The 26,967-nt window shown below is 39.6% G+C and overlaps 1 protein-coding gene across 1 annotated transcript; it reads right to left on the bottom strand.

Annotated features, from left to right (window-relative positions):
* Window positions 1-454: 454 nt before the first annotated feature.
* On the bottom strand, window positions 455-25,886 carry LOC130931094 (calmodulin-like). The gene is made up of 6 exons (XM_057859588.1): window positions 25,752-25,886; window positions 6,397-6,427; window positions 6,173-6,316; window positions 1,782-1,888; window positions 1,579-1,714; window positions 455-1,498 (listed from the first exon to the last, which is right to left on the bottom strand). Exons 1-6 carry the CDS (start codon window positions 25,752-25,754, stop codon window positions 1,470-1,472), a joined length of 450 nt encoding a protein of 149 aa, XP_057715571.1. The 5' UTR covers window positions 25,755-25,886; the 3' UTR covers window positions 455-1,469.
* Between the last annotated feature and the right edge of the window lie 1,081 nt (window positions 25,887-26,967).

Here is a 26,967-nt window from a genome sequence, read left to right as displayed (position 1 = left end):
GTATGGGTTTCACAGTACACTGTGACGAAATGGTGGGCCAAAAATATGGGCCCTTTTGCATTATTTTGCTTAGGGCCCCCAAATGGCCTAGGCCGGCCCTGGGTGGCGGCCTATAGTCAGAATAAGCAGGACGTATGGTACGTATCCTAAATACAGTTAGCATGTCAAAATGTGTATTTATCTAAGGGATAAAAACAATTTGAATGAATATGTGTGAAGTAGAAACTAGCTGAGTGCTGAAAAGTCCAAGATAGCAGATTCAAACACATCACACCAGCCTCCATTATTAAATGTGAAGACAGAAACCCAACAAATGACAGTGTGCTGCTTTTACACTTACTATATAGGTGATTTAATCCTTGACTACTCACATCAATGTTCCCTCTCGTGTCCTATCGAAAATACCTGGAATGCACACCACTCGAAAAGACGTCACATTACATGAACACAAAATTAATCATTTAGTTCATGGACTTTTATTGAAAAAAAAAAACATTGTGAAGACTAGCATGTACAACTTGGAATGCAGATCACCTGAACTTAACAGAACAGTTCAGTGTAACACACAAGCACGCACGCGCATACATACAAAGCTCCCGTTAGAAATGCTGCACAGTAGCAACCTGGTCCCCGTTAAAGTGAAACAAACACCCCCTACGCACTGATACATGCAAGAAATTATAGCCAATAGAAAGTCCCCAGCATGCTTTGGCGATCCGGCGACACCCACTAATCACACACCTGGAAAAAGCCTCATGACGTGAGGACACAACTATGCCCCCCGCTCCCAAAAGGTAAACAGGCATCCCAACATACCAGAAAGGGTCTTATTGAAATATCTTTCTCCAGTATGACTCGCGCATGTGCTCCTCCTTTTGCCACTGGCGTTTCCCATTGTCAACAGTAGCTTGTGAAACGCTGTATGCGAAAAAGTAAACAGCAAGTCTACAGAAAGGCAAAGAGATGATAAGACAGCAGAGGGAGAAAAAGGAGCTTGCAAGATGGGGGTATCACCGGTACATGGTCTAAAGCTAATCCTATTCCCAGTCAATGAGGCGTCTAGCAAGAGCTCTTTGGCAAATTAATCTGCTTGATGTTAAGGAATACGTTTCTGCAGCAACCTTTTATGTTCACGTTTTTTTTGTGATGTATTTAAGTAGCATTGTTAGCGCTTTGTTGCGACTTATGACCAGACATGCCCCTGTCTTGCAAGCCACTGTCAGACACAACTGAGCAGAGGGGCCACCTATCTAATGAGTTGACTTCTGTTTAGGCAGCTCACCACTGGTGGGGAGGGTGTTAGACCCTGAACATATGATTGGTTAATTTTTAGAGTTAGTTCAAAAGTGGACAGATTGGACCCATTAATTTAAAAGTTGTCTTTACGAAAATTGTATGAGCAAAAGCAGATTTTTGGAAGAAGAGGTAAGTAAAACATTTGACTGCTTCTTTGTCTCTGTGCATCAGCATCATTTCGCGGTCATCATCCTAACAAACTCTGAAAACGCACACACAAAAACACAAATGTCAGATGTGGGGAAAAGCAAATGAGAAAGCCAAAAGAATTACGACGAGCACCTTCGTAGTTGACGTGTCCGTCTCCGTCCACGTCCGCTTCTCTGATCATCTCGTCTACTTCCTCGTCCGTCAGCTTCTCGCCAAGATTCGTCATGACGTGGCGTAGCTCGGCGGCGCTGATGAAGCCGTTACCGTCCTGTCAAAACGCACACACGTGCGTTTAGTTGGCTGTACGAGCTTCAGCCGTCACGAGGTGAACTTGCCTTGTCAAAGACCCTGAAAGCTTCCCTGATCTCCTCCTCGCTGTCTGTGTCCTTCATCTTCCTTGCCATCATTGTCAAAAACTCAGGGAAATCAATGGTCCCGTTTCCTAAGTGATGATACCGAGATCAAATGATTGGGAATAGGGTTGTCAAAGGTATCAACACTGAATCAGATGCAATATTAGATTGCAAAAGTATACATGTTCAGTTATTTGTTTTTGCACGACCAAAAGTCACCAGAAATGTGTTGTCATGGGGTGAATTAGATTCTGCAATAGTCTTGATAGTAATGGAGGATATTTTTGCATTTTCTTTGTTATTTCATTGGCATTACTAGCCGTCCAATCCATTTTGACAATGAATTGGACGTCTAGTACCGTCAGTGACACTGAAAGATATTTAAATGAATTGGACTGATAGGCAATTGATTCATTTTGAGTCACTTCCTTGTAGGCCTGAACGATATTGGAAAAAACTATTGCTGCGATTTTTTGGGGGTTTGCGATATATTGCGATATTATATTGCGATATTAAAAAAAATGTATATATATTTTTTTCAAGAAATTTTCAAAAGATGACTTAAATAGCTGTTTGGAAAGCCTTTAGATGACTCACCATCACCACAGTGTACAGTCGTCCCTTGTTTTTCACGGTTAATGGGGACCAGAACCCGCCGCGATAGGTGAAAAATCGCGAAGTAGCCCACCCCCCCATTTAAAAAAAAAAAAAAAATTGTGTGTTTTTTGTGTCCAATGTATTTATTCAGATTTAGCATTGGAAAGAGATACATATAAGAATATCCATGTTTTTTTTCTCACTTTCCCCCCCAAAGTGATTTTAAAAATGTATATAAATAAATGGTTTTTAAGCACTTCAAATTTCATAATTATGATAAGTTTTAAACATAACTGTCCAACCAAATCATTTTTTAACAAGAATAAAGTACTGTAGCAGATAAATGCTTGGCTTTATTAAATGCTTCTGTTTATCTACTTTAGCTGTGACCGTTGAAGTGACATGTAGAAATTTCAAACTCCTCATGATCACTTCTGGCATTTAAATGTCTCCAACGTCCCCACAGTACACACATTCATTCCAGCGCGGCTTCCTTTCAACTGTTTAACAAGTTAAACGATGATTGACAGATGCCCGTGTGAAGTCTGCTTCTTTGGCCAGATCAAAGCCACTGTTGTGCCGCAGTGACTGAGAGGATCAAAAGGCTGGGAGAGGGAGGGTAGGAGGCTGTGCGCAGACCAGAAAGTGAGGCGTATGTGGATCAAAAAAAAGAAAAACTATCGCACGTGCTTGCGAAGGGACTATCGCGCACACGCACATCGCGATGGCGATGTTTAAACGATATATCGTTCAGGCTTACTTCCTTGTTAATTTTAGCGTACTTACGGGACGATTCCTGTTGATATTGGGTCACTTCCAGTAAATTTTGCCTGTTTCCCTGTTGATTTTAGGGCATTTCTGGGTCACTTTCTGATGATCCTGGGCCATTTTCAGACCACTTCATGTACATTTTTGGTCACTACCTGTTCATTTTGGGGTAATTCCTTGTTAATTTTATTGTACTTTCAGGTCACTTCCTATTAATTTTGGGTCACTTCCAGTGCATTTTAGATCATTTTGGTCTTGCACTTACGGCACTTCCTGTCGTTTTTAGGGTATTTTCAGGTCGCTTTCTGATGATTTTTAGGACATTCATAAGGAATTATAAGGAGTTCCTTTATAAGGAGAATTATACGGAGGGATATTTAGGAGATATAAATACCTGGATGAGCACTAACTATCTTCTACTTAACCCTGAAAAGACAGAAGTCCTTATAATAGGCCCGAAAAGTGTGAGAGACTCTTTAGCTGCCCAGATAGTTACTCTGGACAATGTAAGTGTAGTCTCCAGCACCACAGTTAAAAACCTAGGAGTTTTATTCGACCCTGACTTATCGTTTAAAGCTCACATTAAACAAACCTGCAGAACGGCCTTCTTTCACCTGCGCAACATAGCCAAAATTAGAAATATTTTATCTAAAAGCGATGCAGAAAAATTAATTCACGCGTTCGTTACATCGAGATTGGATTACTGTAACTCCCTACTTGCAGCTTGTCCTAAAAGTTCTCTAAAAGGTCTTCAGCTTGTCCAAAACGCAGCAGCAAGACTTTTAACAGGAACCAATAGAAGAGAGCACATCACCCCTGTGCTCCAGGCCCTTCACTGGCTTCCAGTCGAGTTTAGAATTAAATTTAAAATCCTCCTTCTTACATTTAAGACCATTAATGGGTTGGGGCCATCTTATCTCACCGATGCTCTGGTTCCATACCGCCCCAACAGAACACTCCGCTCTTAGAATGCAGGTCTACTGGTAGTTCCCAGGGTTTCTAAAAGTACTGTCGGAGCGAGAGCCTTTAGCCACCAAGCCCGTTTTATGGAGTCCGCTTCCAGATAATATTAAAGAAGCGGAGACAGTCTGCACATTTAAGATTAGATTAAAAACGTTCCTATTCAACAAAGCTTATGGTCAGGCTAGTTGAAGTCGGAGTAGACTCAAAAGTTTTGTCTAAGCTGCACTAGAAGCTATAAAGCTGGGGGAAGCACAGCCACTGAGTTCTATCTCCTTTTTCTATTTTCCAATGTTAATATCTAGTTGTCTAGTCTCTTCATCACCAGTCACCCGGTGTCCCCTTTCCCCCCTCCCCTCTGGACAGGGGCTATTTTTCAGCTGCAGCAACTGTCCGGACCCCTGGCTGGATGGACGTCCTCGTTGCTTCCCCCATCTCATCTGGCTAGATGGGCCTCTTCTTGTTCCTTTACTCCACTGCATCTTTACGGACTGTAACTTCGCCTGCTAATTCCCATTAGCAGTCCTGGGGCTTCCTGTCTATCTGTCCTGGGAGTGGATCTCTCCTGACTGTGGTACTCCCCAAGGTTTCTCATTTTCTCCCAAAGACTCTGGAGTTTTTCCTTGCCGACATGGAGGGTCTAAGGATGGGGGATACCCAGGACTTGAATTTATTTATTCATCTTTGTTGCTTCATTTGCTGTTTCTGATTGTGTATCATATTGCCTATGCAAAGCCCTTTGAGACAACGTTGTGATCCAGGGCTATACAAATAAAATTGAATTGAATTGAATTCATGGACCAATTCATGTACATTTTTGGTCACCACCTGTTAATTCTGGGGCAATTCCTTGTTAGTTTTAGTGTACTTACAGGTCACTTCCTATTGACTTTTGGGTCACTTCCAGTACATTTTGGATCAATATCTGTTGAATGTAGAGCATTTCCGGGTCACTTTCTGATGATTCTGGGTCTCTTTCTGATGATTTTGGGGCAATCCCTGGTCACTTCCTGATAATTTTGTGGCAAGTTTTTTTTTTTTTTTGTAAAAAATAATGATTGCCAATAGATAAACACTGAAACAATCACCATTTGAATTTGGATTTTTTTACTCATGTACAGTGGTACCTCAACATACGATCGCTTCGACATACGGTCCTTTCGACACCTGACGTAAAATTTGTCTCGGCATGCTCGAAATAAGGAGATTTATGACAGCGTCACAATTTCATTGTTTTCCCGCAAAACGGAAGCACAGTTGATTTTCTTGTGAGAGAAATAAACATGGATCCCAAGAAGGTTAGCGCAGGTGGTGGAAAAGGGGTCGGTTGAAATTAAGTTGGAAATGATAAAAAAAATATGAGCGTGGTGTGCGCGTCAGTGAAATGGCTCGACAATACGGCCAGAATATGTCTATGATCTTGAGGACGACTCTCATTATTAGTGTTATTATTATCGTAACATCGGCAAAGAAGTCGCCTGCTTCTTCAGGATTTGAATTATACATTTTAGAACTGCAATGCAACACAACACGGCTACTGTCCGCCGGAGCAGATGCCAGCAACAACAGAACATGAAAAGAGAAAAGTAAAATCTTCCCACTCTTTTGCACCTCTCTTACTCATCAGTCGCATGGTGCGTTCAGGGACAGCATGCAAAACACAACTGCCACAATAGAACCAGATTCGCTAAATTATTATCACATATTTATTATTATTATGATTTGTATTTATAATTTATTTGTTTTGTTATGTGTAATTTCTATTTGTAATTGTACCTGCAATAGTTATTAAGGATTTAGCAAAGTTTTTGAGCTGTGGAATGAATTCATCGAATTATAATGTATTCTCATGGCAAAAACCTGCTCTACATACGACAATTTCGATTTACAAGCGAGGTTCTGGAACGAATTAAATTCGTATGTAGAGTTACCACTTTATTATCGAAAATGGTATCAAGTATCTTTTGATACTTGTGATAACAGTTTGTGGTGATATGAATTGTGGGAGGGCAAAGTGAAACAGCGCAGAGAAACGGGAGGCGGCGTACCATCGGCATCCACCTCGTTGATCATATCCTGGAGTTCCGCCTCTGTTGGATTCTGACCCAACGACCTCATGACGGTGCCCAGCTCCTTTGTGGTGATGGTGCCATCCCCGTCCTTATCGAACAGTGAGAAGGCCTCTTTGAACTCTGCGCAGACAGATAGCCATCAAATATTAAAAAAACTGATAGTGTGTGTGTACGGATGATATAAAGGAGGGCTTTCCTACCGGCAATCTGCTCTTCTGTTAGTTGATCAGCCTATGGCAAAACACAATGTCAGTAACATTACAAACACAAATCAATGTTCATTAAAAAAAAAATAAAAAGCTGTGGGCTGAACTACTGGATTTTTTGGGACGATGGATAGCACTTTTTTCATAGTTCGACTGGGCATGCGACTTAATAATGTCATTAATAAATGTTTATAATAAAATGATGACAATAATAAAATAATGATCACCTGGCTCTTGTAAACTAACAACTCAATTAGTTTATCAATAGTAGACATCCAATCCATTTGAAGTGGGAGGGTCAGCAGCGAATGAACGATTCATTCACTGCCGACCCTCCCACTTCAAATGGATTGGACGTCTAGTGCCGTCAATGGTTGACAATGAGTTAAGAATAAAAATGCGAAAATATCCTCCATTACTATCAAGAGTCGTGTAAAATCAAATTTACCTCATGACAAATTTCTGGTGATCTGTGGTCGCGCAAAAACAAAAAACTGTATCAATACTTTGACAATGAAATATCGTATCCGGATACAATATTTCAGTAACGATACGAAGATATTTTTGACAACCCTATGACTTTCGGGGTTTTTTTTTTCACCAATAGCCCGGAGAAGGCTTGTAGGTGTCTATGCCAGTATCTACTACTCTTATTACTCCTGTAGTTATGTTAGAACGCTAGATGGTGTATACGTTGTGAGCCAATGAGGACTGACGTCTTCACTTGGCGACCATCTTAGAACAGGATCAGTTGATCCTCATTCATTCATCTTCTGCGTCATCATCCTCAAAACAAAGTCTATAGTGTGCATTGACTTCAGCAACTTATTTTACATTAGGTTTAATTCTAAGTTGTTTTTAATTGATTTTTGAACTGTTTGGTTTGTCAAACATGTCAGTAGTAAACCTAAACAGAAATTTGACTGCATACCTCAGAAAAATTATAATTTTTTCCCCTCCATTTCATCATCCGGCCTGAATCATAGCCACGTTAACATGATGTTTCATGATCAAAACCGTTAAAGAGTATTTAGTTGGGGTAAATAACTCAGTTTACGTCCGTCTACCTGATCAATACATGGCGGTAAAACACAAACGCCACCAACTACGCCTTGAGCCATATAACCTTCCTGTAAGATACGTCAAATGAGCTAAGTATTCTCCATAAATATGGGTAAAAGGCTGTGCGCCTCCACGAAAGTTGAAGCTTCAAAAGTGACCGTTGTTGAACACAAATGCTGTAACGTTGTACTTTGCCAAGCTAATGAAATCTTACACCAGCACTTGCAGTTAGGGATGACTTCGATTCGGTTACGTGATCACACCAGTGATCGGCCCGTAATTTTCAGAGTATCAGAATTGGGTGAAAAATATATTTTTAAATGTATATATTAGGGGTGTCAAACGATTAAAAATTTTAATCGAGTTAATTACAGCTTAAAAATTAATTAATTGTAATTAATCGTAATTAATCGCAATTCAAACCATCTCTAAAGTATGCCATATTTTTCTGTAAATTATTGTTGGAATGGAAAGATAAGACAAGACTGATATATACATACAACCTACTGTACATAAGTGCTGTATTTGTTTATTATAACAATAAATCCACAAATGGCATTATTAACATTCTTTCTGTTTAAGTGATCCATGGATAGTAAGACTTGTAGTTCATAAAAGATAAATGTTATAGTTACAAGTTATAGTAATTTTATATTAAAGCCCCTCTTCATATTTTCGTTTTAATAAAATTTGTACAATTTTTGTACATTTGTAAAATTTTCAATCAAAAGTAGAGTTAATATAATAAGAATAAAAATAACAATAATAAGAATTGAGTGACCAAACTCTGAGTAATGCCAGTTCACTTTGCATTGTTGTTTAGCTGTGTGAGAATAGGGCCTCATCACTACAGACTGAAGTGCTTTTCTTTTTGTGAACTTTTTTTTTTTTTTTTTTAGAGATAGCAGTATTATTTTTGTTGTGCTTTCACTAAATGATACTTGTTTGTTGTGAAGGAGTTGCAGAAGCGTATGCCAATAAACGGCACAGCCCAAAGAACGTCTGTGTCCACTTTATAACAGATATATCTCTGAGCATATCTTACCCAAAATACAACAAGAGACACATAATTGCTACTAAAAGGAAGAAAACTTACCGAAATATGTGTGGAGCACAAAGCAACAGCATAAACGTCTCACAACTACTAATTCTCCCACTATTAGAAGGAATAACATTAGTATGGAACGGCGTTGCGCTGCCCCCAAGCGGCCAGTGGCATTCTCTTCACTCTTAATGTCCACAAACGGCCTCATTGAAATCTGAGGCAATGCGAGAGCGGCTCATTCAGTGCATGCGTTACTTGCGTCAAATATTTTAACGTGATTAATTTTTAAAAATTAATTAACGCCCGTTAACGCGATAATTTTGACAGCCCTAGTATATATTTTTAATTTCTAAGGATAACAAAGCAACAAAGTAAACCAGAGGTACAAAGGTATTGTCAAAAGAAACAAGAATAATATACCTTTTATACAATGCAATATCCCAAGGATTTGTACTTTTTTTTTTTTTTTTTTTTTGTAACTCAGTTTAAAAAAAAATTAAACAAGTAAGAGTGTCACTTGAACAGAGCAATAGCAGCGCCCCGCAGACAATTCTCAGAGGTTTGGTCCAAGGTTTTATTCTTATGTGCTTAGGTATTTTTCCCTAATCACACACTGCACTTCACACTGTTATTTTTTTGTCCCCCCCCATCCCCAGTCATCTTCTTGTTTTCCCTTCTCCATCTAAGGAACTAAAGGCTCCCCTGCCTGTGTCTGTGTATTAAGTTTCTTGAGCAAGTTGTAACCCAAAAAAATGAGTTTCTCCATTGTGGGCTGAATCAAACATGACCATCATCAATCTATCCACTTTACTTCTCAGGTTTGGAACCTTTTCGTACCTCATGATACAATGATATGATAATTGAAATTCACCTCGTTGTATTTACTTATCTAAATGCAGCAATACTTCCGATATGACATGCGATAATGATTATCTCACGATATTCCGACGCAACAATTACCAATACCAGGACATCAGGAAAGTCAAGAAAATTAATGTTCCATATTCTATGATACAACTAATAAACATAAAAACAAGCTATTTTCATCCTTCTGCTGTCAATTTAAATGTGTCTATAGATGTAATGTAGTTCAAATGGATTGGACGTCTCACGCCGTCATTGGCAGCCAATGAGTTAGAAAATCAAATATTGTCTTTCTCTGGCTAAGGTGCACCCTGACACCAACTAGTTTATCACTAGGCATGTGCCAGTTACCGGCTTCAAGGTCTACCGTGGTATGAAAACATCAAGGTTTCAAAACCGCTAAAATTTTCAGTCATACCGTCCCTACAGTATGACAGTATTTTATGTCCCAAAAATGCAGGGCTCACCCCTCCCCCTGAAGTTGTTGCTCAGCGTCAGTGAGTCAGCTGTGCTGCACGTTGGCTGGAGGACAAGAAACACCTGAACTTTTTCTTCCATCGAAGAAAACGAAGTCGCTGGTATGGGAATACTTCGGGTACAGGAGAATTACAGCCGCGGCTTAGGTGGGCCAACCGATATGTAAAACATGTTTGCGGTGGATGGCTAACAGAGAGGTCAATATCTCCAATATGATTTCGCATTTATACAAAATTACAAAAAGTAGGGTTGCAGCTATTGAAAATTTTAGTAATCGAGTAATCGACTGAAAATTATATCGAGTAATCGGATAAAACTTTTTTTTTTCGGTAAAGAGCAATTATAAATATACATGAGGAAAAAAAGACATTTAATCCAATATTGAACCATTTTCAGTCAATCAATGTCTTTTTTTTTTCGATGTACATTGTTGAAAACAGCCAACAATTGCATCTCAGATGTGACTAGAAAAAAAATTCACTGCTTTCGCTCAAAAAACTTCTAGATCTTATAAAAAAAAAAATAAAAAAAAAACATTTCTTACCTAAAAATGTAATTACGCCTGATAACACACATCACTTGAAAGCTTTGTGTTTTTCCCACATGTTTCAATATAATTTCCATTTGTGTCAAGCTATTATCAAGTTCTTGTTAAGTTTTAAGTTAGTCTAAACTGTAAGTACTGATAAGATTTTGAGTTTTTGCAGTGTTCAAAATAAATGTATGATACCTGCAGTATTGGAGCACATTAGGGACCAGTGCTACTTGGTGTTTTATTCAGCAATGACTACTGAGTCAAAACTTACAGTTAGCTTTGTTTTAATTTTACACCCTCATCACTCTACAGCGCTGTGTTTTTACAGATATAAAACCTGTATGTAAGACACGTTAGCCACACATCGACAGTGGTCATAATCAATAGAAACCTAGCCCTCCGAAGAGCTAACGTTACATGACCGAGTGACAGTAACGTATTTATTAGCGATGAGAAGTGTACTGCTTAAAGATGACGGCTGTTTACCAATGCTGCCCAGACGCGGCCGAGTCTGTCATTTCGCATCTAGTCCTAAATGCATGTGATATCTATGAGACGCATCGGACACTACCTGCTACCAAACTAGCATCAAGCGGGCGTAGTTTTTAGCAATGTCGGCGTAGTTTGTAGCGGCTGTCAGCTGCAGTAAGTTTTTTTTTTTTAATTGCTTCTTTCTCAACGCACGTGACATCAGCGCGTTGTCCCGCATTAAAAGTAGTCCAGGCAGAACGTGATGCTTAGAGCTGGCAAAATTAAACGATTCCTCGAGGTGAATAAAATTACTCGGATCAGTTTTTAAACTCAAGTTACTCGAGTTGCTCGAGTATTCGTTTCAGCTCTAAAAATTAGGAAACGCTGTCGTGAACATTTCCCACTAGCTACGAGAGTTAACTCCAGCGTGTGTAGTGTGTCTAGCATTGGTAAAACATACTGTAATGTAAGCTTGTTAACGAGGCAGAAAACGTGGCTAATTAGCATGCCAATTTAATTTTATTTAGAATATTTCATATTTCTTATTTTATTTAACATTATACTTACAGTGGTGAGAACAAGTATTTGATACACTGCCGATTTTGCTGGTTTTCCCACTTGCAAGCCATGTAGAGGTCTGTAATTTGTAAGTTCTCTTCAACTGTGAGTGACGGAATCTCATACAAAAATCCAGAAAATCACATTGTATAGTTTTTAAATAATAAATTTGAATTTAACTGCATGAAATAAGTATTTGATACCTTACCAACTAGTAAATATTTCGGCTCTTGGTTCTTTTTTAAGAACCCGCCTTGTTCTCCACTCATTACCGGAAGTAACCTCACCTGTTTGAACTTGTTACATGTATAAAAGACAGCTGTTCACCTACTCAAATAAACAAGCTCCAACCTCTCCACAATGGCCAAAACCAAAGAGCTGTGTAAGGACATCAGGGATAAAATAATAGACCTGCACAAGGCTGGGATGGGCTACAGGAAAATAAGCAAGCAGCTTGGTGAGAAGGTAACAACTGTTGGAGCGATTATTAGAAAAATGGAAGAAGTTCAAGTTGACAGTCAATCTGCCTCGTTCTGGGGCTCCATGCAAGATCTCACTTCGTGGGACATCACTGATCATGAGAAATGTGAGGGATCAGCCCAGAACTACACGGCAGGACCTGGTCAATGACCTGAAGAGAGCTTGAACCACGGTCTCGAAGAAAACCATTGAAAACACATTACGCCGTCATGGATTAAAATCCTACAGCGCACGCAAGGTCCCGCTGCTGAAGCCAGTGCATGTCCAGACACGTCTGAAGTTTGCCACTGACCATCTGGATGATCCAGAGGAGCAATGGGAGAAGGTCATGTGGTCGGATGAGACCAAAATTGAACTTTTTGGTCTAAACTCGGCTCGTCGTGTTTGGAGGAAAAAGAAGGATGAGTACAACCCCAAGAACACCATCCCAACCGTGAATCATGGAAGAGGAAACATTTTTTGGGGCTGCTTCTCTGCCAAGGGTACAGGACGACTGCACCATATTGAGGGGAGGATGGATGGGGCTATGTATCGCCAGATCTTGGCTGACAACCTCCTTCCTTCAGTGAGAGCCCTGAAGATGGATCGTGGCTGGGTCTTCCAGCATGACAACGACACAAAGCACACAGCCAAGGCAACTAAAGAGTGGCTCCGTAAGAAGCATCTTAAGGTCCTGGAGTGGCCTAGCCAGTCACCAGATCTGAACCCGATAGAAAATCTATGGAGGGATCTGAAAGTCTGTGTTGCCCGGCAGCAGCCCCGAAACCTGAAGGCTCTGGACAAGATCTGCATGGAGGAGTGGGCCAAAATCCCTGCTGTCGTGTGTGCCAACCTTGTCAAGGACTACAGGAAACGTTCGGTATCTGTAATAGCAAACAAAGGTTTCTATACCAAATATTAAGTTCGATTTTTGTGATGTATGAAATACTTATTTCATGCAATTAAATGCAAATTTATTATTTAAAAATCATACGACGTGATTTTCTGTTTTTTTGTATTAGATTCCGTCCCTCACAGTTGAAGAGAACTTATGATACAAATTACAGACCTCTACATGCTTTGCAAGTGGGAAAACCAGCAAAATCTGCAGTGCATCGAATACTTGTTCTCCCCACTGTATATTCCAATTTTCTAATATGTTGTACAGTTTTGAAAAATAAAAATCATGTTCAATGGAAAAAAAATATTTTTCTTTAATGTAACCCAGAAATCTCAAAACATTTTTGAGCTGTAATTGCAATACCGTGATATTTTTGCTTAAAGATTATTATACCGTCAGAATCTCATACAGGCATATGCCCATTTATCACTAGATGTCTAATCCATTTGAACAGGGAGTTTGGCAGCAAATGAACAATCGAACTTCTATCGCCATCAATGGTAGCCAATGAGTTAACATGGACAATTGTAGAAAATTCTGTAAGCAACCTGTCTGTTCCTTTTTTAAAATGGCGACCAGTGTTGGGCACGTTACTTTAAAAAAGTAATTAGTTACATTACTCACTACTTCTTCCAAAAAGTAACTGAGTTAGTAACTGAATTACTCTATAGTAAAAGTAACTAGTTACCAGGAAAAGTAACTATTTCCGTTACTTTAAAATGAACTTGTTGTATGTCAAAGAATTTGAAATTTTCTGAGCAGTATTCGAGTCAGTGGAATAGAGAAGAACAGGCAGGTAGTTAACTTGTTAGGTGCTTCAGCAGATTTGAATTGCTTACCACAGATGTCGACAAAAGCTTTGCCCCGGGACATAAATTACACATTACATGCAGGTTCTTTCCTTTAATTTCGACAAACTTGAAATAGTGTCTATATCTCCACCTCTTAAAGGACAATTTTTCTTCTGAATGCGCTGCCATCCCGACCCTGTGCATCTGTTTTGCGTTTGTGTGTTTGCCGCACGCGCTGTTCTGGTTTGCTTGTGAAATCTGATTGGCTTACCACGACACATGACTCTAACCCTCAGCCAATCACAATCACTTCCATCGCATCTCTCGAGGGACTTCACTTCCATCGCATCTCTCGAGGGACTACATTCAGGTAGGCTCATTTCCCGAAAATTCACTTCACCTTCAAAGCGTCTGCCGTCCTCAAGATGGAAGCAGAATTATTGCTGGCTGACAGTGGGAGATGGGAACGAGGCTAGCATCAGGTGTAGCAAACACAGAAACGTTACCAAACTTTGGAAAGCATTGTCTAATTGAATGAGCAGGGACAAACAGCATGGAGTCAGAAGTACGTGCGCTATTCTCGAACCTGAACGCACCCCAAGTCTTGGATGACAAATCAACAGAGCAGAGAGTCGACTCGACACGGCTGGTAGTTTCTTCAATTTATTCAGAGTAAGTAACGCACTGCTTTTGACCGTTAGTAACGGTAACGGCGTTGAAACGGCGGAAAAAGTAATTAGTTAGATTACCCCGTTACTGAAAAAATAACGCCATTACTTAACGGCGTTATTTATAACGACGTTACTTCCAACACTGATGGCGACACCTTTTCTAAATGATATATTGATTCTTAGCAGTAGCATATGAATAACCTATTGGGGATATACAGAATCCAAAAAATATTGTCACACCCTGATTCAAGACGGTTGACAGACAGTATCCTGCTTAAATAAAACATAACTTACTTGTTTGAGCTTTGGTTTTTGCAATATAAACTAACACTTTTGAACTCCATGGGGAAATGAACGATAAATAACCTCGCTAAGAGTAAGGAGAGCGTAAGCACAACCTTCAAACCATCAAAGCAGATATCTGTGAGGTCCGTCACCAGCTTCAGTGCTTTGGGTTCGCCCTTTTTTTTCCCCACGCTGGTCTGTAACCCCCCTCCGCCGCCTTTCCTCTGTTTCTGATCCACACTTTTCCCTCCCGTGCCTCCGCTTTTGGCGCTCATGCCGTCAAGCGCGCCCCGCACGACCACCAAACTCTGGGCCAGGCACTCCACCCGCTTGTCAGACCGGACGAGCTGCTTTTTAACCTCGACTAGCTCAGCTTTGGCGATTCGCAGGTCATTCCTGGTGTCTTGCATCTCTCGCACCAGACCGTCCACGCGACTGGACGAGCACTCCATGAGCATCTGAAGGAAAGCCCTGTAATTCTTCTCCTGTTGTTGAAGGAGTTCCGTGTAGAAGTGCTGTTGCTCATCCAAGATGTCATAGACAGACGACAGGCTGACTAGCTCATCCCCGATTGGATAGAGAGTGACCTTATTGGGCAGCATTTTGAAGTGGGAGAAGGAGCTGATGACAGCAGATATGGGGCATGAAGCATGGAGAATCCACAATTTAATGACAGGAAGAAGAACACAGAATCCTTTAGAGTCGTCCTTCCTTCTCTTCTGCCTCTAGTTTTCCCATGAGTGGTGTGTCAAATGACCAGATGCCTTCCTTTCTGAGCTGCATCTCACCTGCCTGTCCAACTTTGATGCTTTGGGGGCAACCAGATGACCAATACGCCATGACAACTGGGATTTACAGTCTATGTGCTGGTTTAAGAGCTAGAGTTGCCTCTCCTGGAGAGGATCAGTTGGCAGGTAATCGGAGCGCTCTGACTAACGATAGGGCCATTAGGAAGGAAACAACAATGTAAACAGACACGACTGTTGTCACGATAAAAAAAAAAAAAAAAAAAAAAAAAAATCAACTCGATATAAAATGATCTCTTTCAGTGACATTGAGGATGAGTGACGTCCAATCATATGGCTATTGTAAACTAAATTAAAACTTTTTAAATAATATCACAAGTAGACGTCCTATACATTTGAAGTGGGAGGGTGGCAGCGACGCGACGTTGGTTCATTCGCTTCCAACCCTCCCACTTCAAATGATTGAACGTCTAGCAGCATCAATGGCAACCAATGAGTTAACAAGTAAAATGCAGTAATATCCTTCATTATTATCAAGAGTAGGGATCAATGGTGTCCCGATCTGATAACTCAGTATCGTATCGGCGCCCAATATGGCTACTGTCGGGTGCAGTCAATGCTAAGCTTGCATACCACAGCAGCACGTTGGCCGTGAATGAACACCTGAAGCAACGTCACCCAGGTATAAATTTTGGAAGACGACAGGAGACAACAAGCTGGCGGATCGTTAGTCCATACAATGTCATTTTTTAAATTGAAGTTGCTTTTATGTGGGTCGCACGATATTAGCTAATGTCGGGCTAATGTAGCTGAATAAGCAGCCACGTACTCAACAATATTGAAAGCATTTTGTTTTTTAGGATCGGTTTTACAAATCATTCATTCATTCATTCATTTTCCATGCCACATTTCCTCACGAGGGTCGCAGAGGTGCTGGAGCCTATCCCAGCTAACTATGGGCAGTAGGCGGGGTACACTCTGAACTGGTTGCCAGCCAATCACAGGGCACAATGAGACATACAATACAACCATTCACGCACACACTTATACCTATGGACAATTTAGAGTGTTCATTCATGCATGTTTTTAGGATGTGGGAGGAAACCGGAGTCCCTGGAGAAGACCCACGCAGGCACGGGCAGAACATGCAAACTCCACACAGGAAGGCCAGGGCCCGGGATTAAACCCTTGATCTCAGAACTGTGAGGCAGACGTGCTAACCACTCAGCCACCGTGCCGCCTTTTACAAATAAGCAAATCATTATTTTTCTTCATCTACATCAAATCATGATTAATACAAGAATTTATACTAATGCATCATTGTAGTTCCCAGCTAACGTACAATGTATGTAAAGTGCATAGCGGCTCACAGCTACATTACCCCTACGTAATAGTGCAACTTTTGCTTCTCGTAACAGTATTATGACTTTAATCTTGGTTTGTTTTTTGGGGGGGGGGGGGCCTAATATGACATCGTAGCATCCTATCAACCTGCATCATTAAGTTTATTTTCCACTTACTTCACTCCAGTGATACGTGACATTTATTTATCTACTCTGCTGGTGCTCACTCTAATGCTGACAACAATATAGACATTCTACAAATAGAGAAAGAATTGTTTTGAATCCTGTTGGAAAAGTGAAGTCAGAGTGTTCTGAATCTTTACATTCCATGCTTTTGCACTAGTTAACGCCATCAGCATTTGACCTTATCGTTTGTGATTTATTATTGTTATTAATGTGTTTATTTGTACTTTAATAAAGAATTCAAGTGTTCCAAAATGTTTTTGTGAATTAATAATTATCAACAAAAAATTATTAGATTAGTAAAAAAAAAAATAAATAATAATAAATAAAAATTATTAGACTGGTCAACTAATCGATAAAGTCTGCAGACTAATCTGGAGAAAAATAATTGTTTGGCGAAGCCTTAAATATTTGTAAACAGCATTTCTTGAGATACCGGCCGGGCTCACTTTAATATAAAAAAATTGCCCTCTAGGGCTTGGCATGAATACTACATCGTTTTCACAAGAATTGCGACATAGTTCGAATGGAGACGGAACCATATAAATGCAAACATGAAATTCAGCGTATTCTTGGAGCGTCACCATGTAAACGGCCCTTGATTCAGATCCAAAAGTATCTGATCGGGACATCCCCAATCAAGAGTAGAGCAAAAATTAACTGAACCTCATGGCAACAATTTCTGTTGACCTGTGGTCGTGCAAAAAAAAAAAAAAAAAAAATCATAAACAACTGAGTAATGAGATCTTTGCAATCAAATATCGTGTCTGTATAAAAAAAATTTCAGTAACGATACTGTGATCATTTTCAATAATTTTGCTCACAGGTGCTACTTATTGTAGGGCGTTTACAGTCAGCAATAAATTTCTCAACAGGTTTGGTGAAAACAAAAAAAGATCCAACAATAAAATAACAAATGTATTTTTTTTAAATTCAATTCAATATGGGCAAGGCAGCCTATTAATAGGCAGTATCTTTAATTACTTTAGTTGTCCAACACACTTCGCAAGACGAGCATGTCTGGACCGTCCTCCCCATCCCAGTTGCAGGTTTTAACTGCATCTGCCCAAGCTGGTTTTATGTCTTTTGGATATCCACGAACCCATGTACGGGACTGGATTAAATTCAGCCACAGTTGGTTCCAGACTTCTCTCTTCCGCATACATCACACCCCTATTGCATCTACTCTTTTAAAGGAGACACATATATTTACAAATATTACAGAATATAACCCAAATTTCCGTATAAGTCTGATTTCACGGTTAAAGTAGAAATTTACGTCAAAATATTGCAGTGTAAAAAAATTAAATCAATGTAAATAAAAATATAAGATGCCGTACTAACCATTACTGCTGGGAGGCGGATAAATAGTTAGTGTTTTCAATGGTTTACTTGCAAGCGAAAGCACGGAACACGACTACTGGCGCCAACAAAACGAAATCAAAAGTCAAACCTGCCTTCGCACCCACTCACCAACCCTCCCCCTCGCCCTCTCTCTAGGTGCAGTCCATTTAGGGACAGCTCAGACAACACAACACTCAACATTAAAACCTGAAGCATACATGCAACCTGATTAGTTACATCACTTTTTCTATTTTTACAATACGTGGACTGGAATGTTGTCTGCTTTCGTCAACTATGAACAGAAAACCGCTTTTGGCTACGAAGCAAGGCGTTTTTGCGCAACGTTTTAACTTTGGTCTAACACAAGGCACAAGGGCATAGGGTTGGTCTCAACATTGGTAAGAACGCTCTAACAGCATAACCTGCATGTACACTTTTTGCTGAGGACGGGACATTAATAAGACCACATTTCTAATGAATATGCTGATGTGTTTCTTACGTAAAAATGAAAAAGGTTAATATTGTTATATTCATGGGAGAAAGTCATTTTTCAAAATGGGGGAATTTCCCCTTGTTTCATATAAAAGAAATTTACAGTGGTTGTTTTTTTACCTATACATGGAACTACATGTAGCCTACATTGTCCATCACCACAAGAGTAATACGTTGCTTTAACTAGTTGTTTCGTTCATCTTCTTCACCCTTATTTTCATCTCTTGTGCGTCAGTGGGATGAGAAATTATGGAAAGATTCTAAATCGGGATTAATTAAACTTTTTACCTTGATTACACTTAATATATGATCATCTGAAAAAATGTCAGAATAGGCTGCAAATAAAAATATTTTTAAATAAATAAGGTACAAAATAAATCAATACATTTTAGTTAATGAATAAATGCACTAAGAGGTATTTTGTTTCAAAAGTGTAAAGTCGCAACATGCTCTACCCTTCTTTTCTTCTAAACCAAGCCGTTTACAAGAAGAAAAGCAGCAGGATTTTTTTTTTTTTTTTGGACTGTCAACACTTTCCTGTGAAACACAGAATGGGACCTCTCTCTCCCAGCAGCTTCTTGCTCCCGTTTGCTGGCTCTATAGTTTCGAGCAGAGTTCACTACATTTCTCAGTTTAATTAACGTTATCGGTAGTGTTGCATCGATACCATTTTTTGGCCCCGATACCGATACCTGGCTGTGCAGTATCGGCTGATACCGATACCATACCGATACCACCCCGTTTAGATATATATATATTTTTTTTTCCAAAGAGCTACATAATTGGATGTGAAATCATTCTATCAAGGCTTTGTCAGGCTGTTGCTTACCTTTGCAAAATAAGAAAAAGATTAGTACAAAGTGAATAGTCTACTAAACCCTAGTAGACAATAGTTGAATAAACCTTTGGTTCTCAAAGGCCAAAATAGTGCTACATTTGTGAAATTAATAAAACATGTATAATGCTAGCCCAACAACAAGAAAGTAAAAATAAATTCATAATAATAAACTCTGAATGAACTGAATAAACTTTTTTAAACCTCTCAAAAGGCCAAACAGTGCAACTTTCATGAAATTATTGTCACATTCTGCTGGTAATTAGACGGTTTTGTTGCTGGGCTGGTCGTAGGGGCGTTCCTGACGTCGCACCTGAATCCAATGCAGGCTCATCAGCGCAGCATTTAAGCACGGGTGGTCTCAAAGATATTTGCCTTGCTGATCGCCATTTGACATCTCGCACTAAGTCTCGCTACATTTGCTTGTTACGCCCCTGGATTGGGTTTTTTTCTGTTAGTGTGCTGCTCTCGTTTGTAACCTCTACCATGTGCAGGTATTTGAGTGCTTTTATTTTGGCTTTTTGGCTCGCTGTCTATCGTCTTAGTCAACCTTCGAGTTTGTAGTATTGAGCTCCGTCGACCTGCTGTTACGGGGTCCTTTTGTTATTTCTTCTATCCCGCGATCGCGTAATCTTTTTGTTTGCAATCATTAAACCCTTGTACAAATCCTCCGCTTGTTGTCTGCTTCGAGTTCCAACTTTGTTTACGCATTTGCGGACGCTAACAATGATAAGTAATGATAATTGACCACAGCATCCAGTCTCTTTATTAGCCTCCTTTTTTTCGGGGGGGGTGGGGGGGGGGGGGGGGGGGGGGGAGTCACTTATTTCTATTTCTGAAAGGTGGCAACCCTACTTTGGAAACAGTTCCCAAATTACTGCGGCATTTCTTTCAGTAAAACACAATAAAAGTAAAGTAGACGTAGTGAACTGACCAGAGATTGTTGCTCCGATCCAGCGCCCTTACTCTGGATAGCAGTCCTGCTCTTGCAGGCTCAAACTCGTTGTGTTCGTTCACATTTCGTCTTCAAGTGTTTTCTCAGGTTCTAGGTATTGAAATTGGCCGATTTAACTTCACATCTGGAAACTTTCAGGCCGCAAATCTTGCATGCAGCCATTGATTTTAATCGACGGGATTTCTATTTTGAAATACTTCCTGACCGCCGCCATTTCTCCTGGTTTGTTTTTCCTCCATATGGAAAAGCGGCCTTGTCATTGGTTAGGAGTGGGTATTGGCCCGCTCTCATTGGTCTGGAGCAGGCCAATAGCGATAGCTGCTCGGTGTTCACGTGTCATCACACATCACAGACTGAGTGTAGTGAGCGCCAGGAGAAAAAAAAGGCTGCGGTCAAATGTTATAATAATGGACCTGTAAATGCTATCGGCGCCGTCTTTGTTGGTACTCGCCGATACCGATACCACCATTTCGGGCTGGATCGGCACCCCCTGCCGATACTAGTATCGGTATCGGTGCATCTTTAGTTACCGGTAGAATCCTACAGGAGGACACTTCTAAGCAGCTTCCGACTCGCATTTTGAAGGTTAGCATAACATTGAAGACCAAATGTGAAGTAAGGTTGGTCAACCATGTTTTTGAATAATATCAATGGCTAAACAATTATAAGCATGTTTTCGTTTTTTTTTTTTAATGAAACCCTTCCAGATTCTTTGCTTAACCCATAGCAACGCCCTTGACCAGAGGTTGCGCTAGACTTTTTCGTTGTCTGTCATTTTGACTGACGGTGTCATAAAAATCCGGTCATAATCCATTTTTACCCGTCACTTACATTTTTAAAATGACAATAATGACATATTCAATAGTATTTAGTTTTCATTCATTTTTAATTAATATTCTGTCCGAACAAGCTTAACAAGAGGCAAACAGACAGCGGAGTGCACCAATCAGCAACGGGCAGACGTGCCGTTAGCAAAGCGACGAGGGCAGGACGAGGGACTTGCGCGCGGAAGTAAACATACGAGGAGAACGGAGTTTATTCAACATGGCTGGCGCGAGACAGACTGTTGTCAATGACTCGTGTCGATGTGTTTTAGCTCATTTCAAACTGAATTTACCGCGGATTGGAACATATTCTCGGCTCTCCCGTTCGCCATCCGTCTTGCTGTAGAGACGACTTTCGGCGCGCAAGAGTGACGTTGCTCGTGAAGAACACGTCACGCAAATAAACAAATCTGATTTGTCGATTGATTTTGTACCTACTCGAGGGGCTGTGTCCCAGACTTTTCTCTCAGTGTTTGAAAAATAAAGGGAGAACAGTCTGGCCGTGCCAGGCAAACACTCAGTTGCCTTGACATTTTTCCGAGTAAGGCCAACGACATCATGCATCAAGAGAGACAATAGCTAATTAATATGCTCACTCGCCACCCCGTGGTCTGGGGTGTGAATTGCAACCTGTCAAAATGACAGATGGACATCAGTTTTTTCCGTCACCGTTTTAAAAAACAGGTCAACGACGGAAAATATTCGGCCCTTGACAACGAAATGTTAAATTGACATGATATATATTTTTAATCATTTATATATCGTTTTGTTTTCTGGTTAATACTTTCCAATAAAGGTTATGTATACAGGATTTGTCTTGAAATGTTTATTGTATTTTCATTTAAATTTATTATTTGTGTGGCAAGATTAATTATGGCATAAACAATGAAGTCATTTTATAGACACAGGGGATAGGTGTTATTATAATCAATTGAATACATAAAACTTTCTTTCAAAAATAAATTCTTTTATTTGTTTATTCAGGTTGATTATAGAGCTAGGGCAGAAAGATGAATCCAACTCCAGTTCAGCCTTGCAGTACTTTGAGCGCCCCAAGTCAGACAGTCACAGTCTAGACACATTTTCTTCATTTTTCTCTCAAAGTGAACGAAATTGATGCATTTTACAATAAAATATATTTTTTTTAATTCTCCCGGGGGGGCATGCCCCCGGATCCCCCTAGAGGGTCTGTGTACAGCGATTCTTGTGGGCTGGACTGAGTCAAAGTCCAGGGCTGCTTTTAAGTCCCAGTCTGCCCCTGGCCCTTAGTGACAGTTTTTGAGATTGAAAGTTGAACTGGCAATGTTCAACTGAAATTTCCTGGAAAAATAGGCTTCGAAAGTGTGACTTCCATTGCAGATGGATGCCAGGCATGGCAATAAGAATACTGCAATATTACCCACAGAATCAGAAATGGAACTGAACTGGATGCATGGCTTTTGTCCATTCCAATAACTCTTTATTCAGTATTTTGAATGAGGTGAATATTGAAGTACTGTATAAATAAAGTTGGATTGAGTAGTAGTTGTCGTTTTTTAAAGAAAAATATCAAGTAAACATGATCTACCTTTACTTTTTGGGGGGTTTGAAATGTGTGTTCAGTATTAGAATGGGCAATATAAGTATTGTATATGAGAATGGAATAAAGGTCCTTATGTTTCCGTTGTATTTTCTTTGAACATTCAAGTTCAATTTCTGACAATTACTAATATAGGAAAGGCGCAGGTTGTCAAAAGTATCGATACTGAAATTAATCTGGATACAATATTTGATTGCCAAAGTATCAATACTCCAATATTCATTCATTTTTGCACGACTGCAGGTCATCAAAAATTATTTATCAATGGGTAAATTTGGTGTTGCACTACTTTGATACCGCATAGCGGTAACAGAGGTTATTTTTGCAGTTTTCTTTCATTGGCTGCCACTGACGCCGCTAGATGTCTGACACATTTGAACTCATTCGTTGCCATCCCTCCCACTTCAAATGGATCAGACATCTACGAGTGATAACTCATTTAAAGATTTTTTAAGAGCTACATGATTGGTTAAAAAATTTATGACCGTGACAACAGTATGGAAATGGTAAAATTATGTATTTGGAACCCCTGAAGAGTGTTTTTTTTTTTTTTTTTTTTTTAAATACTATGGATATTTTAAATAATAATAATTGCACATGGATTCAGCAAACACGCAAAAAGTCATTATTGCATTAGACTATCTGCTTGCGTTTTTGAATTTTGACACTCCCAAGGTCAGTGAATACATCAGTCAACCATGACAGAAACCACTTGGAAACAGACAAGATCTGTCCAGTCGAAGATGTTCTGCCATACTTGTCTAACTGGTTTTGGAAAGGCATTGCCAGAACCGGCAAGCTGCTACACTCTTGCCGCCTTAACCAAACCGGTTTTGGAGAGTCATTTTTATAGATGGGGCGTGTCAAAACGTTTGGAACATCTGTCGGTTGAAAGGAATTTAAATTGGACGCAACACAGCCTAAAAACAAGTCCGCTCAAGAGACAGCTACCACCGATTCGACACAGGAGCGTCATCACGCCTGCATTAAACTAGTTTGCATGTTCCTATTTACCAAGCAAACTTTATAAGCTGGAAGTGCAGTACAACCAATGCAGATGACAAATGTCTGCTGTGTAATAACACTTCAAAAGGCACTTCCATTATTAACTCTTAGCTAGATGTTCAATCCATTTGAACCAGAAGCGAATGAGCATAGTTCCAATGGATTGAACCTCTATTTAAATGATTCATATGATGTGGGATAATATCATTATATGAAAAGAAATTAAAATGCATGTATGAAAATTTTATGACAGAAATGCGGTAGTGAGATGATTTTCACTGACAAAGGAACATTCATGTTTGTACACGCGCAAGATAAAATGAATGGCAGACTGCTGGGAAGGCTCTCACAGAGAACTGAAAGCATGCTTAACCCTTAATAGGGCAAGGGATTATTTTCGGTAATTTAAAAAAAAAAAAAAACTGCATCGATATATGTGAACATCACATTTGGTACAAATATGTGGACATCAGGTCTCAATTACAATGATTATTTTAATTATTACTAGGGCTGCAGCTATCGATTATTTTAGTAGTCAATTAATCGATGCACTAGTTCGAATAATCGAGTAATCGGATAAGGAACATGAATTGAAATACCTGACCTGAGCCTCAAACGGTATTAAAAAAATAAATAAATGAGGATATATGTACAACAAAAGAACAATTGGCTAACTTACATAATAAAAGCCCGCTAGTTTAAATGCTATAAAATGCCAAGGTTTTTTTTTTTTTTTTACAATGCTCTTAACAAACTGTTCAAACACATATTCCCACAAAAAAACGGCTAAAACTCAATTACGAATGCATAAAAAAAAAAAAATACCTCAAACAAAACTTTATGTTTATGTTGGTCTTAACAGGGAGCAGCTGGATTCAGCCATATGAAATGAGGCAGACTAGAGGGGAATGTATCCACCCAAATCAATAAACCTAAAGGCAAACACTTTGAAAACAAACAATTGCAACGCCACTTTGATGAAACTAAAACTCAAGGCAGCAAAATTTAATTAGAATATTTTACTCTAATCGAATGCTCGAGTTAATAAATTAATCGTTGCAGCACTGATTATTACTAACGATTGTATTTGATACATTATCTTTAGATAATTTCTTATACAATTATAAATGAAGAGCATTTTAATAAAATAGTTAAAATGTACAATATTAACCTTTACCTTAACCAGGTCTCACTTATAATCATATACATTTATGTGTTATTAATATATTTTAATAAATACAAAATCTTAAATTAATCAAATGCATTCCGTATATTAATTAAATAAAAATGACTAAAAACTAAAATAGACTGTTTATAGCCCTCTTTAATACTTAAGATTCTTTCACATTGAATATGAGTCATTGTCTGCCATTAGCAAGGATGGACATCCAGTTGGGGAGGACTGGCTATGAATGCTCATGTTTCAGTGCCGTTGGCGGCGTTAGACGTCCAATCCATTTTTACTGGGAGGGGCGAATGTTTTTTTTGTTTTTGTTTTTAATTCAAAATTCTTATCAAAGTTTGCTGTGAACTGAATAGAGTTAACACTATTATAAATCCAATCCATTTTAACTGGTATGGTGGTAGTTCGTTCATTCGCGGCCAACCCTTCCACATCAAATGGATTGGTCGTCTCGCGCCGTCAATGGCAGCCAGCGAGTTAAATGTGTGCCCTATAAGTGGGTTTACCATCTAGAAAACGTGTCTCATTTGACCATAAATCACGTTTTACGCACAAGGTATGTGGTAAGAAAAATGCAACGACAAACACATGGTTTAAATTTGGACAGGTGTTGATAATTCCCAAATTAACAGGCTATCGCTGCAGCGGTAATCAATTGAGGTCATTTTTATCAACTTTCCAAAACAGCCAGGCGGCATAAAGGCATTCGAGTCACAATTGGAAAAGTTAAGAGATACTCACCATAAGTGTAATTTGTGCGCGGTTATCCGCTGACGCTACTGGCGCAGAACTAATGAGCGTCTGAGTGAACAGTCGGCTTGGAGGCGGGAACACCTGTCGACTCACTCCTTAATACTTCCACGTAGTCGTCCGCACTTGACGAACTAGTACTAGAAGTACTAAACGTACTTCATAAAACGGTAAAATCAGATTTTTAAATCGTATTTTTTATTTAATAAAACATAGAATTGCTTAATCCAAAATTTCCCGCCACTGGTGTGATGTTATCGCAGAAGAGTAAGTTCATTAATAAATGAGGAATTATATTAAACCATAGGCCAGTACTTCTCAAATAGTGGGGCGCGCCCCCCATGGAGAGGCGCAGAGCGATGCCAGGGGGGCGCATGTGACCTCGGGGAACATGCTTTTTTTTTTTTTTTTTTTTTTTAACAGTACTGGAATAGTGTACTTGTACATCCACTCAGTGGGTGGCAGTGGTGCTCTCATTTTCAGAGTGCGCGCAGTATTTTTGAACTAAGGAAGAGCACTCAGCACACACAGAAAACAAATATGAAGAGCAGTGTGCCGCTGTAGGTTCACTATCCTCTTCCCCTCACTATCCACTCGCTCTCGCTATAGACCCTACCCACCGACGTCACAAAACCACGTGCTCGCTGTATGGTTCCGCCCACTTGTCCGTCATTTTGTCTCTGTATTAGCATTGGTTTCAATTGATCGAGGAATTTAAAATGCATTTCATGGAAGACCCGGTGCTTTCTGATGCCGTAAACTCACTGGATGTGTTGCATAAAAGGCGTTATGTGGAAAAGCTTCGTTCTATACAGTCGCCAGATCCATATTTGATGCCCAACTCGATGTTTTTCGACCCACTGTCTTCGCCCTGTCTGCCTGACATCTGCTACGCTGATATTTACAATTATCTTGTCCACACAAAATCAGCCTATTCTCACGAAAATTTGAAAAACTTCAAGAGCTTGGAGGCTTATAAATATTTCGTTGCTGGTTGGGTGAAACAGGTCCTCGTCCACGAAAATTCGGCAGGAATCTATCTTGTGCTTGGAAAGGTGAGTTACGAAATTTTCAATTCAAAATCTTTTGTTATTGCTAACATCCACTGTCAAGTCTAATGTATTTCATGTCGTTTGTCAATGGAGTTAAGGCTTTTAATGTTTATATATGGTTTAGCGATAGCACTCTCACTACATACATACGTGTA

This window comes from Corythoichthys intestinalis, chromosome 15, assembly GCF_030265065.1.
Source record: "Corythoichthys intestinalis isolate RoL2023-P3 chromosome 15, ASM3026506v1, whole genome shotgun sequence".
In the NCBI taxonomy this organism is placed as follows: Eukaryota; Metazoa; Chordata; class Actinopteri; order Syngnathiformes; family Syngnathidae; genus Corythoichthys; species Corythoichthys intestinalis.
The sequence above is the reverse complement of the archived record's forward strand: the minus strand, read 5'-3'. Positions and strand labels throughout refer to the sequence as shown.